Source organism: Neomonachus schauinslandi, chromosome 8, assembly GCF_002201575.2.
Source record: "Neomonachus schauinslandi chromosome 8, ASM220157v2, whole genome shotgun sequence".
NCBI classification, from domain to species: domain Eukaryota; kingdom Metazoa; phylum Chordata; class Mammalia; order Carnivora; family Phocidae; genus Neomonachus; species Neomonachus schauinslandi.
In genome coordinates, this window is record NC_058410.1 from 28,440,524 (window position 1) to 28,453,669 (window position 13,146).

General features: G+C 40.4%; 1 protein-coding gene across 1 annotated transcript in view; it reads right to left on the reverse strand.

The window, feature by feature from the left end:
* Window positions 1–13,146, reverse strand: part of PDE7B (phosphodiesterase 7B) — a 208,643-nt gene that overhangs the window by 28,427 nt on the left and 167,070 nt on the right. The window contains exons 3-6 of the mRNA XM_021693378.1: window positions 7,662–7,813; window positions 5,603–5,666; window positions 3,262–3,357; window positions 1,057–1,157 (exon numbers count right to left, since the gene is read on the reverse strand). Coding sequence (XP_021549053.1) covers window positions 1,057–1,157; window positions 3,262–3,357; window positions 5,603–5,666; window positions 7,662–7,813 — 413 coding nt within the window. The remainder of the gene's footprint in view (window positions 1–1,056; window positions 1,158–3,261; window positions 3,358–5,602; window positions 5,667–7,661; window positions 7,814–13,146) is intronic.

The window sequence follows — 13,146 nt, forward strand, 5'->3', positions numbered from 1 at the left end:
CAAAGTAATGGACACATTTAAAAAAAAATCATTTGTGTATTTCAATCATCCACTCTATCATTGCCACTGGGAATACGGAATCAAGAGTGGGCTGAATTACAAAATTTGCATATTTCTTCAATGTGTAATAAATAGTGGGGGAATGTGTAAGAATCTGTCATTTTTTTTGGTAGCTATGAAAACAAGCAGGAGAATGGGAATCCAGTACTAAATTTAAATATACTACTGTATGATATATTAGAACTTTCAGACAACTTACAGATTAAAAAAACGCAACCTTTAATGGGATATTGTACAAGGCTGGGCATCTATCTACCCAGTTTTCTCCTGATAATGCCTGTCTGGCACCTGTGTGTTTAGTGACTGATATTAAAACTGATCAAACTAAACAGAGACTTGGACGAGGATATCATTTTAGAAAAACCTTAAGAAAATCCATCATGTATGTTAAGCCAATTCAGTTATATATGGTTAAGAAATGCTTAGATTTCAAGTAGTGCGTATTATTATTGCTATGTTTTTAGTTCTGGATTGCTTTATTGCATCAGAACACACTTGCTCTGGGATCTTTGGAGTTGACAAGTTCTCTTGGGCCTGAATCAGGATGCCCTGTTGGCTTAGTAGGAAATGGAGCTTCCGTCTTGAGGAGTTTTGATTCTACTTGTCAATCAAAACCCATGAGGCGAGAGACTTTTTCCAGAGCATTTCACTGCTGGTACCATTTGTGGCAGAGGTCCAAGGCAAAACAATTAATTTCTTGAGGCTTTTGAATATATCTAAGATGTAGATTGTCACAGAAAGGGTTGTTTTTGTCCGAATGCAGTCTTGACAAGTACAGAAATTATGGGAAAAAAAGCCCTCAGGAAATTTACACCCTCTTTCATGTGTATTATATAACTTACAAAGCTGATCCCGGAACTTTCATAGAAATAATTTATATTCCTAGTGTGAATGACCCATACACAGTTATTCTGCTATGTTGGGTGATTTGGGACATAGCAGGCAGTTTATTTGACACCTCCGGAGGGCTGAGGAGGCAGCCGGGTCTTGCTTTACCTTTGGCTCCTTCAGGTAGCAGTGCATGGCCTGGGTGACATCGGCTGCATGAACAGCATTGTGATATGGGTTTTGGCTGTGGTAATCTTCTTGAACCATGACTAGGAGGCAAACAGATAACTCATCAGCTAAAACCAAAACAGGAAGGGCAGACTAAGCTCAGACCTATTGAGGATCCCTTTTGCTTAAAAATATCAGTGTCTCCAAAATGTGCAGCCTGGGGATCCTTTAAAAATAAACGTGGTTTGCAAGCTTGGCAGTTCTACTGGGCTGTTTTTAGTGAAGAGGAGGGGGAGGGCAGATGGGAGAAAGGCTAAAAGGATTTGTGAGGCCCTTGGGATTCCTCACCACCTTCATAAATCACTCCTTTCTGGCGTTCATCAAGGCTTTCATTCATGGGAAAAATAAATATGTAGGAAGAGGACAACTTTATTTCACACTATAGTTTAATTATTTAAGTTTGCTGCCATTTATGAATAATATTCCATTACAGAGGTTTCCTTTTAAAGAGCCCTGATATCCAAAGATTGGTTTAGCACTTGAATAGCAAAGACTGACCAAAGCAAATCTGACGCTTCTTCAGGCAGAAGTTCAAAGTACTGTGTTGATCCAATGGCAAACTCCTTGGTTTTATCTCTATCTCATTCAGATTAAGTTAGCATCTCTCATGCCCTTCCCATTTAAGGACCAGAGTGCTCTTGGAACCAAGTAGAGACATAAGCAGGGTGATTTGGTTTTGCTAATTACAGAAGCCATTAGCCTGCTTTAGCTTAAGATGCTTAGGATGCAATACATTCAGTGTGTATAGAATGTCCAGATTTGCAAGTGTGGCCGTACTTTCTCAGTCCGTTTTACGAGTCTAGCCCTGAATTCGGGTGTTATTTCTGTCATCAAATCTTTTCGTTCTTTACATTACTCTGCGGGCATACACATGTCCAAAGGATCTGTGTTCTCTTTCTTTAGACAAATAAAAATTATTTGGCCCATTTGCGGCCATTACTCTGCTCAAGAAATCATTCAGTTAGCCTGAAGTTATTTGTGTTTCTGGAACCGAGCCATGTTGTAGCTGGTTTCAAAAATTTCTTTTGCCAATTATTATTTGTTTTATGGGTTTCTAAAAACAATTATATTTAAACTCTGGCTCTTTCCCTTATTATATGTGTTGGGAAAATTACTTAACCATAAGTTTCCTCAGTCTTTTTTCTCTATAAAATGGGAATAACAATAGCTCCAATTTCAAAGGGCTGTTCTACGAATGAAATGTGTTAATACATGCAAGTCCTTAGTCCCAGCATATGTCAGCACCGTATAGGCCTGGTTGTCATTCCTTCTGTTGCTATCATGTCTCTGTTACTTTACTCTGGAGGCATCAAGGCATCAAGTCAGCTTTGAAATTCAAAGCACAGCCATAGGACACATCAAAGAAGCCAGAAACATGCTACGTGGCAGCAGGAAGTTATATGGTGATTAAAAATGTGTCCTGGATAATTTGGCAGATAAATAAGCGTGTGCATTAAGTCCAGTAAGAACTGGGGCTGTTTTGATAGAGAGTGACGGGGTGGAGTTGAGTGGAAACATGGCGGACTTTCAAGTCAGACAGACCTGGGCTTGGCCTGAGGTTCTGCCAATTACAAGTTGTTGACCTTGAGCAAGTTATGAAACCTCTTTCTACTTTTCCTTAACTGTGCGCCAAATGGTGGTGACAACACCCAACTTGCAGAGTTGTTGAAATGGTTAGAAATAACATACTGAGAGCATCTTGCATATAGTGGGCGCTAAGTAAATGGTAGTTCTTCTTATATTAAAAAAAAAAAAGCCTATTGAAGATTTTTAACAACTCATGTCCAGATCGGAATTATCTGAGACATACATTACTGGGGTTTTGCTGATATGTAAGCAGATCAGTAATTTCTGTAACAGTTACGTGCTCTTGATGGTTTTCTTTATATTGTTTTGATCTATTGTAAACATAGCTAATCAAGTAAATAATCTTTTTTTACTGATTAAAATGGGTGAACCATATATAAAAATTAAGGTGAGATAATTTCAGATTAACTTGAGGTCTTCACCTTCCATGCTATCATTCTTGCCGCTTTACGTTAAAGAATATTATGGGCTGAAAGAAAAAAAAAAAAAAAAAAAAGAATATTATGGGCTGTCACTATTCAGGGGAACGGAGGTAAGAATATGGAAATGAAGACTTACCTAAAAACCTGTGCAAGGTCACCATGTCTAACTTGAAATGGTGAATGAGTCCATGGGTGTTGAAGAGGTGGCACAGCAGTGTTACCAAGCTGTTTCCTGTAGGAAAACAGTCACCTGCTTTAACTCATCTTTTTTTTTTTAAAGATTTTATTTATTTGAGAGAGAGAATGAGATAGAGAGAGCATGAGAGGGAGGAGGGTCAGAGGGAGAAGCAGACTCCCCGCTGAGCAGGGAGCCCAACGCGGGACTCGATCCCGGGACTCCAGGATCATGACCGGAGCCGAAGGCAGTCGCCCAACCGACTGAGCCACCCAGGTGCCCTGACAGGAAAGGTCTTTTTTTTTTTTTTAAAGATTTTATTTATTTATTTGAGAGAGAGAGAGCTCATGAGAGGGGGGAGGGTCAGAGGGAGAAGCAGACTCCCCGCCGAGCAGGGAGCCCAACGCGGGACTCAATCCCGGGACTCCAGGATCATGACCTGAGCCGAAGGCAGTCGCCCAACCGACTGAGCCACCCAGGCGCCCCGCTTTAACTCATTTTTATCACCACTAAAATATCGAGATTGACAAAAGGATCCAAAGTTTCTGTAATGAAAGGTCTCCTTTTCCCTGTTAAATCTGAATGTTTCCAAGTATGAAGGATCTTATTCCTACGGTTTGGTCCTAGGTTTTCTCATATTGTACAAGTGAAAAAAACTAGGTCAGACATTTCTCTACACCAAAGGCAATGAAAGCATTAAGAGTCTGCTTATCGTGGGGACACACACAAACACACACACGTGTGTGTGTGTGTTTGTGTTTGTGTGTAGTTTTTAAAGACACAGTTTAGTGGTCACTTACAATGTGCCTTAAGTTGCTCCCAACTGATTCTTAGGTTTACAGGGACATCTAAGTCACCACGTTCCTTAAGAGAAATCACCCAAGGTGAGATGTGACCATGAGATAGTTTAGAACTTAAGCCAGCAGAGATGCAAAATCGAAGCAATAATGACTAGTAAGCATTTAGGAAATATTATTGACTAAAGAGTAATGATTTTGAATTTGAAAAGCATTAGAGAATTTATGAAAGACTTTGAAATGGACCAAGATGATGACTGGATGTCTTAAGTGGAAAACAAAGTATTGCCTAAGCATACTCTTCCGGGCCACCTGATTCTGCATTTCTGCAGATTCCATTGTCTTTGAGCTATTTTACAACTCTCAAAGTTGTAGATAACTGAGAGCATTGCAAATGATTCTTGTCCATAACATGCAAACAAAATCTCTCAGGTGAAAATACAGTTGACTTCCTCTTCCCAGCTTTACAGCTATTAATAAATTCATTTAAGCATTTCTTACTGTTTACATATGTGTTGTTCTTTGAATTTTCCCTTGAACTAGTTGTAGCATCTTAACGGATCTCTAATTAATTGAGTTAAATTTTTGACATGTGCTCATTTCATCTTCCATGAGAGTCATGATTATACTCTCTTTTGAGCAAATCCTTTTATTCACAGTTACTTTCATCTACTGGTACCCATTTCTCAGTTGATTTGAGCAAAGTGAAATACAAGATTGTGAGCTCCATCCCTACATGGTATAGTTAGCTTTCCACGGTGTAAAGCTCGGTCAGCTTCACGGTCTTAGGCTGTATATCTCAACTGTATGGTATTTGTCAAGTAACAGAATGGTGAGAAAACCATCCGTAGTGACTTAAAGTATAAGCCTGGTATACGGTGGGACATGTGAAGGTCACCATTAGGTACGATGTCTTTCATTGGCTCCCTAAGCCTATTGGCATTTGTTTAATGGGCAGACGAATATATAACCAAATTTTATTATTTTCTTTAGGAAAGTCTTTATAGGCACCAAGATTTTAAAAGTGAAGCCAGTGGGCATGTCTACTTTCCCCTTCAGCTGCAGCCTAACGTTTTACACCCCATCATCAGCCAATGTTTTCCTCCAGTGATGCCGAGCATATCTGAACAAGACCTGCACTGGACCAGCCTCAGCTCACTCAGTGAAAATGTAAAGACACCTGCCCTATAGGGCTCAGGACTGATCAGACGAGCTTTAGTGTTTCTAGTTTTCACTGACTAACAATGAACCTCCTCCATTTGGATGTGGCCAAAGTATTCTGCCAGGAAAGAATCTAATCTGTGGTTTCCAAATTCCTTTGGGATCATCAAGGCCAGAAGGAAAACGGTCTTAAGATTCTAAGGCCAAATTCAGTCCTTACTTTTCATCTGAATTAATTTTCCCCTGCCCTGGCCCTTCTTGAGTGGCTATAGACTTAGGAAAGTCGAAAAAGAAGGGAAAAAGACTAACAGTGTTTGGAAATAAGATTCTTTTGGGTGACTTACCATTTGTCAAGCGATCAAATAAGAAAATGTCAAAATCCCACATTCCCACTTTGGAAAGCATATGCTGAAAAGGCAAACGAAAAACAGCACTCAAATGAATCATACCGGAGACTCAAACATTTACTTTGAGACAGTGAATTAAACAATTAAAAAGTTGGAAATAGTAGCACATTGCTATCTGGTTTGTGGTAAAACAAATCTTGCTCTACGTGCTACTAACAAGAGCGTGAAAGGAATCAGACTATCTGGTTCAGTACCAGCCACATCTCTCACTGGCTGTGGGAGTTTGGGCAAGTTCCTTAACCTCTCTGTACCTCAGTTTCCTATTTGAAAAATAGCATTTTTGTGAGGATTAAAGAAGGTAATATATGTGGAGTGCTTAGAACGGTGTTTGTATATAATAAGCACACATAAAATTCGGTATTTGTTAAAACTGTAGTTCAGTAAAGTCTGTATGTGTAAATGACTATATACGTAAGGAGGATGTTTACAGCAAATTTTTAAAAAATGAAGTCAAAACGATTGCTGAGCACATTACTCAGCTCAACGTGGACTAAATGTGAAATGAACCACTCTAATAGATAGGAAACTGGAGTTGGCAATTGAAAATGTTGGGTAATTTAAAGACCTACTGTCCAGTGTAGGCTTATTATCCTTTTGTTTTGTTTTGTTTTGTTTTTGTTTTTTTAAATCCCCCATGCTTAGAATTAAATGGTCTTTAACTCTCAGATGCAAAGCTGTGGTTACGGATTCTATCCTCACTGTGGCTTCTTTGCCTGGCCTTCCTCTCTTCTCAAAGTCACTGCTTCCTGTAAGGACCAGCTCACTCTCCTCTTCCTGCCCCGAAATGTCTTCCCTGCATCTTCCAATAAAGTCTAAGGGCCTTGTCACAGCACACAAAGACCTTCCAGCATTATCAGAAAAATGAAGGAATAATAGGTTACCTGTGAGATCTGGTGTGCGTGAACATTTTGTCCAAGTCAAACACTAAAGTAGAAGCAGGACTTGATCCCTGGTATCCTGACTTTGACCCACAGTTCTTTCTACATCTCAATGTCATCTCTCTTGAGGGGTGAATGCTTGGAGGAGGGCCCCACAGGAATGCTCTGTCACTGATGCCCCAGGGCTGGGAGCTTAGTCTTGCTCTTTTTTCTCCACCCAACCACCCAACCACCCAACCATCCAGATGAATAAACAAACAAACAAATATTCACTCAATCTCAGGCCTTGGGTTGTTAGGAGTGATTTTTTTTTTTTTTTTCCTTTTTTAAACCTAAAGTTGGGAATTAGTTCTTCTGATATTACTTGTTGCTTAGTTACTAATACTATACAGTAATAGTATAAATTTCTTAATAGTACATAGATAGCATAATATTACTTAGCATGTAAACTCTAAGACTCTACTTCTGATTTCTGTTTAAATGGTGCCAGTTTATCCTGAAATTTAAACTCTTTTGACAGTTTGGGCTAGAGATAACTTGTGAACTTTTTTTTTTTTTTTGGATTGTCACATGTTCATTTCAACCTTTGATCAATGAATTGCAAAAAGGATTGTAAAATTTGTGAAAATTATTTAAATAAAATAAAATTATAAAAAGGACTACATACCATATTGGTAGACAGAAGTGGAATTAAGAGTTGGTAATTACTGGGTTACTTTCAGCATAGCTATTATAATGAGACAATTCAATGGGTTTAAAGTTTTAGCTATTCTCTCATTGGTAATCAATCAGTCCAGAATTTCACTTTAGTAAATAGTGTTGTGCAAATATGTTTTGTCCATTTGTAAAAATGAAAATAGCTAGCATGTGCTAGGCATGAATATATAAAACATGTAAGCATGCTTTACCTCATGTAATCTCTGCATCACCCCTCTGAGCTGGGTGTTTCTATTAACTTCATTTCATATTTGAGGGAAAAGTCCAGATGTGTTGACTAACTAGCCAGAGTCACAGAGGGTCTCAGTGGCAGAAGTTGGACCCCAACCCAGGTACTGTCAGCTGAGGTACATGCTCTTGGCCACTGACCTCCTGGGAGGTGACAGAGGAGACTAACTCACCCTTGCTTGTCCAAGGTAGTCTTCATCCAGCAGGTGGAGAGGGGCTTGCGGTATAATTCCACGAAGCAGCCTCGACGCATGGAAGTATCTTTGAAAGCTTAACAGTCTTTTCACCTTTTTCTTAGTGCCAATTTCCCCTGAGTGTGTTGTATCTGTGGAAAGTAATCAAATACAGACGTTATATATTTAAAAAGCCCTATTTTCTCCACTATGTAAAAATACAATGTATTATATTTAAGGTTTTATTTATTTATTTGACAGGGGAAGAGAGAGAGAGAGCACAAGCCGGGGGAGCAGCAGACAGAGGGAGAGGGAGAAGCAGGTTCCCCCACGAGCAGGGAGCCTGATGTAAAAAACACAATGTATTATAAAGGAGATAAACTTAAAATATGCTCTCAGTGCTTTCTTAAATACAGTCTATTTAACTCTACATTTGAAGTTGTCTTAGAACAAAAATGACCTTTCTTATATATTACATTCATTAAAATGTCAAGATATTTCTGAATGTAATTTTAGAAGACGTGAAATGTATAAATTAAAATCTTCATTTTCTTATTAATGGTGCTGGTATGCTTAGTATGTGAAATCCGCATACTTCTGCATGCATTTGAAAGGAACAATTATGCTTTTTTCTATGATATTAAAACCAAACCTCCAGCATTTAAACCAGGTTCTCATCCTACACTCTCTGAATTAAAAGGGCTGAGAATACACTAGCTTAGACATGAGGAAAATGTTTCCTAATGTCCCAGAAACACCAGGGGCAAAGGAATCAAGAATCTCAGTACAAAGGTGACCTAGATTTTCCGGACAAGAAGCAGAGAGGGTGTCTACTTTCTAATGGAGTATATTCTTTTTTACTAGTGGCCAGGCAAGTCTGTTCCTGTCAGTAGAGATATTTTAATACTCATGTCACATGTGCCTTTCAAAACTTGACTGTTGACATCACAGTGATTGTCCAGAAATACCCCAGGCACATTATTTGAATGCCTGTCAAGGTATGTCTTATCTCAGCTGAAATTCTGTGAATCACTCCAGGTCCACCTAAGTGACATCTGCTACCCATTTTGAATCTGGAGTCAACAGTCTACTAGGAAAACGTATAGTCCATAGCTAAAGAAATTTTGGATTCTTTCACCCTTCCTCCCATCTCCCCTTCTTCTCTAGGGAACTCAGAATCACAGTGGATAGAGAAGTAGAGGAAACAGTGGGCAACGTGGCCCTCCCTGATGGCAGTGACTGACCAAAATCAGGTTGTTACTTAGGCTGTGTTATGCATGCAAAGGCTTAATTCAGGGCAGGCAAAACCCACTGCTCTCTGGAAATCCCACCTGACCGAAATGCTTTCTGTTTTTAAAGTGTCTAGATTTAATGTGTGGAAAGAGGCGAACATACACCCAGAGAGAGGAGTGTAACTGAAGTTGGGTGTTAGGCACACAGCCAAATTAAAAATGGTATACGTGGACTCAGTTCTACTAGTGGGTTCTTACTCATTTCTATCAATTTATCAAGTCAAAGTACAGGACAAAGTGGTTCATTCATTTATTTAAAACACAGATGTTCAGTGAGATCCTTTGGTTCTAGGTCCTCCAGTGAGCAGAACAAAGATCCCTGTACTTATGAAGTTTACGTTCCAGCACAAAGGGACATGCGATAACCAATAAACAAAATATAAGTAATTTATAAAAATGTGTTAGGTGGTGGTAAGTACAATGGGAAAAAGCCAGAAAAGCTGAAAGTGAGGGACCAGGCATTCTGTGTTTGGATAGTCAGGGTGGGCCTCATTAGAGGGTATAGTTTGGTCAAGTGAAGGAGATGAGGAAGCTGGCCAAGCAGATATCTGGAAAATACCTTCCTTACAGAGGTACCAGCTTGAATGCCCCTAGAAGTGGGAATCTGCCTGGCATGCTGGCATGTGGGAGGAGCCGCAGGAATTCCATGTGGATGGAAAGGAGAGGAAGAGGGAGGAGTAAGAAATGAGGTCTCAGAGCAGAGGAGGGCATGAGAATTATACAGAGTCCTGTAGGCCATTGTAACAGCTTGGGCTGTACTCTGAATGAAATAAGGAGCCACTGCAAAGGTTTGTTTATTTGTTTGTATAAGATTTTATTTATTTAGGGACGCCTGGGTGGCTCAGTTGGTTAGGCGACTGCCTTCGGCTCAGGTCATGATCCTGGAGTCCCGGGATCGAGTCCCGCATCGGGCTCCCTGCTCAGCAGGGAGTCTGCTTCTCCCTCTGACCCTCCCCCCCCCTCATGCTCTATCTCATTCTCTCTCTCAAATTAAAAAAAAAAAAGATTTTATTTATTTATCTGAGAGAGGGACAGAGAGACAGAGAGAGCATGAGCGGGGGTTAGGGGGGAGGGGCAGAGGGAGAGGGAAAAGCAGACTCCCCTGAGTGGGAATCCCAATGTGGGGCTCGATCCCAGGACTCTGGGATCATGACCTGAGTCCAAGTCAGATGCTTAACTGGCTGAGTGAGCCACCCAGGCAGCCCGCCACTGCAAAGTTTTGAGAGAAGAGTGATATGATCACACTATATAGTTAAAAAGGGTCATTCTATGTGGCAAGCAGTTGTAAGAGAAAGCTTTGATGTGGTGAGACCAGCTATGAGGCCCTTGAAATAACCCAGGCAAGAGATGATGGCTGCTCAGATCATGGGAGGACCAGTGGAGGGACAAGAAGTGGAGGGAGGGATCTGGTGTATATTTGGGGTACCTCTAAGGTTTTGCTCTAAGTAACTAGGAGAATGGAGCTGCCATCACCTGAGATGGGAAAGCCATAGGTGGGCCAGGTGTGGGGTGGATTTCAGCTTTGCACATGTTGAATTTGGTTGTCTATTGGAAATTCAGGCACAGATGTCAGATGGAAAGAAGTGGATATAAAACCCAGCGCTTGGGGGAGAAGACTGGGCTAGAGATACAAATCTGGGAGTTGTCAGATGAGATTACCTAGGGAGTAGGCATATATACAGATGAGAAAAGCATCAGAGTCTGAGTTCTGCAGTGTTTCAACTTTGAAAGAGTATAGAGAAGAGCAGAGACAATCAAAGGAGACTGAGGAGTATACAGTGGGGATAGGGAAAAACCATCATTTCCCAGAAGCGTAGTGAAGACAATACTGCAAGGAGGAAGGTGAGATCCTCAGTATTGAATGCTGTTAATGACAGATCAAGTTCAACAAAGACTGAAAATTGACCACGGGTATATACATTTGTCAAAATTCACTGAACTATGCACTTAATAGAGCACATTTTATTCTATGCTAGAAGCAACAACATCCTAGTCACACACCTATAACCCAGATTTTGTTTTTAAAATACAATTTCTCACTAAAAGAAACCAGACCTCCTCTGTGAAATGGCCAAGTCTAGGACCGGGGCAGGCAAAATACAAGAACTGCAACTTCTTGTCATTCTGGAAGGTAAGGGAGAGCTCGAGAAATGACGGGACCATTACAAAAATGACAGAGGAGATGACTTGCAGGGGGTTCCTCTGAGCAAATATGGGAAACTTTGAGCATCAACATGAATAATGGAAGAGCTGATTATAAACCACTGACTGAGAGAAGAATCCATGAATCCATACTGATGGTAAGTAAACAAGTAAGTAAATAAATGAGAAGGGAAATCTCTTCCTTGCAGAGTGTCAACCCATAATGCAGAGGAACTAATAGAGTTAGAAAATTACCATTTTGCAACTTTTTTTTTTTTTAGAGAGAGAGAGAGAGAGGCGGGGGGGGGGGCAGGGGGGGGGGGAGAGGGGGAGAGAGAATCTTAAGCAGGCTCCACACCCAGCATGGAGCCCGACACGGGGCTCAATCTCACGACCCTGAGATCATGACCTGAGCCGAAATCAAGAGTTGGACACTTAACCAACTGAGACACCCAGGTGCCCCACCATTTTGCAACTTTTATGGTGATAACTGCTTCAGGCCCAAATCATCGATGGACACTAAAACTATTCAGTGGAAGTTTAAAAAGCAACAGTATAATTTATGGTATCAAAGTATCTCCCCACTGATTTATTAATTGGAAAGGAAAAGTTGTGTAGCTTTTTAGTGGACAACTGTAGAGGCGGCACCATCTTCACTAAGTAATCAAAGTTTACATCCCCAATAATGGGAGAAGCTGACATTACACACTTCTGATGTAATACACTGAGGACACGACATTGCCTATGTTGTATTCTTGCTCCAACCCCCAGAAAGAGGAAACATCATAAGAACCCAAGCTGAAAGATACTTTACAAAATAATCAACCTGCATTCTTTAAAAAATGTCAGTGTCGTGAAAGACAAAGATAGCCTCTGGTATTGTTTCAGGATAACGGATGCCAAATAGAGTCCTCTAAATGCATTCATATGACTCTGAATGAGATCTTGGATCAGGAGATAATTTCCAAAAATGGCTTTATTAGGGTAATTTGTGAAATTTGGATATGGACATATATATGAGAAATTTGATAACTGAACTGTGGTCTGCAAAAGAAGGCTCCTGTTCTTAGAAAATATATGCTGAGGGGTGCCTGGGTAGCTCAGTCAGTTAAGCGTCGGCCTCTTGGTTTCAGCTTAGGTCATGATCTCAGGGTCCTGAGATCGAGCCCCGAGTCGGGCTCTGGGCTGGGCATGGAGCCTGCTTGGGATTCTCTCTCTCCCTCTCCCTCTGCCCCTTCCCACCCCTTTCTCTCTCTCTAAAAAATAAGTAAATAAATAAATAATTAAAAAATAAATTAAAAATAAGGAAAATACATGCTGAGATATTTAGGGATAAAGGGGCATGATGTGTACAACAAATCCTCAAGTGGTTACGAAAAAAATATATAGCAAAGACAAACAGGGCAAAATAATAATTGGTTCCTCCAGGTAAAGGGTATGTGAATGTTCTATCCTTGAAAATTTTCTGTAAATTTTATAGTAAAGAGTTTAAGAAGAGAGAGAACGAGAAGAGAAATGTTAGGCAACAGTACCCAGTATAGACAACCCAAGGAGTTTTGCTACATAGGGAAGCAAAGGAATGTTGGTGATGGTTCTATGCAGAATTACATAGAATGAAATCAAGTGTGTCAAGTAAATGAAATGAGTTATTCCTGTGTTGTGCAGAAATCTAATAGGAAATAACCATACAATGATCAGTTCCTTTTTTAACCTTCTATGAAAATTTTCCCATTCTAAAATACTAAAAGAAAATCTCCTATGTAGCTGAGAGTATTTTTTTAAAGATTTTATTTATTTGACAGAGAGAGACACAGTGAGAGAAGTAACACAAGCAGGGGGAGTGGGTGAGGGAGAAGCAGGCTTCCCGCTGAGCAGGGAGCCGGATGCGGGGCTCGATTCCAGGACCCTGGGATCATGACCCGAGCCGAAGGCAGACACTTAACGACTGAGCCACCCAGGCGCCCCTGTAGCTGAGAGTATTAACATAACAGAATTAGAAGTAAACAAGGTAAGCCTAATGATGGAACTATGCCACAAACATAGCAAATTCA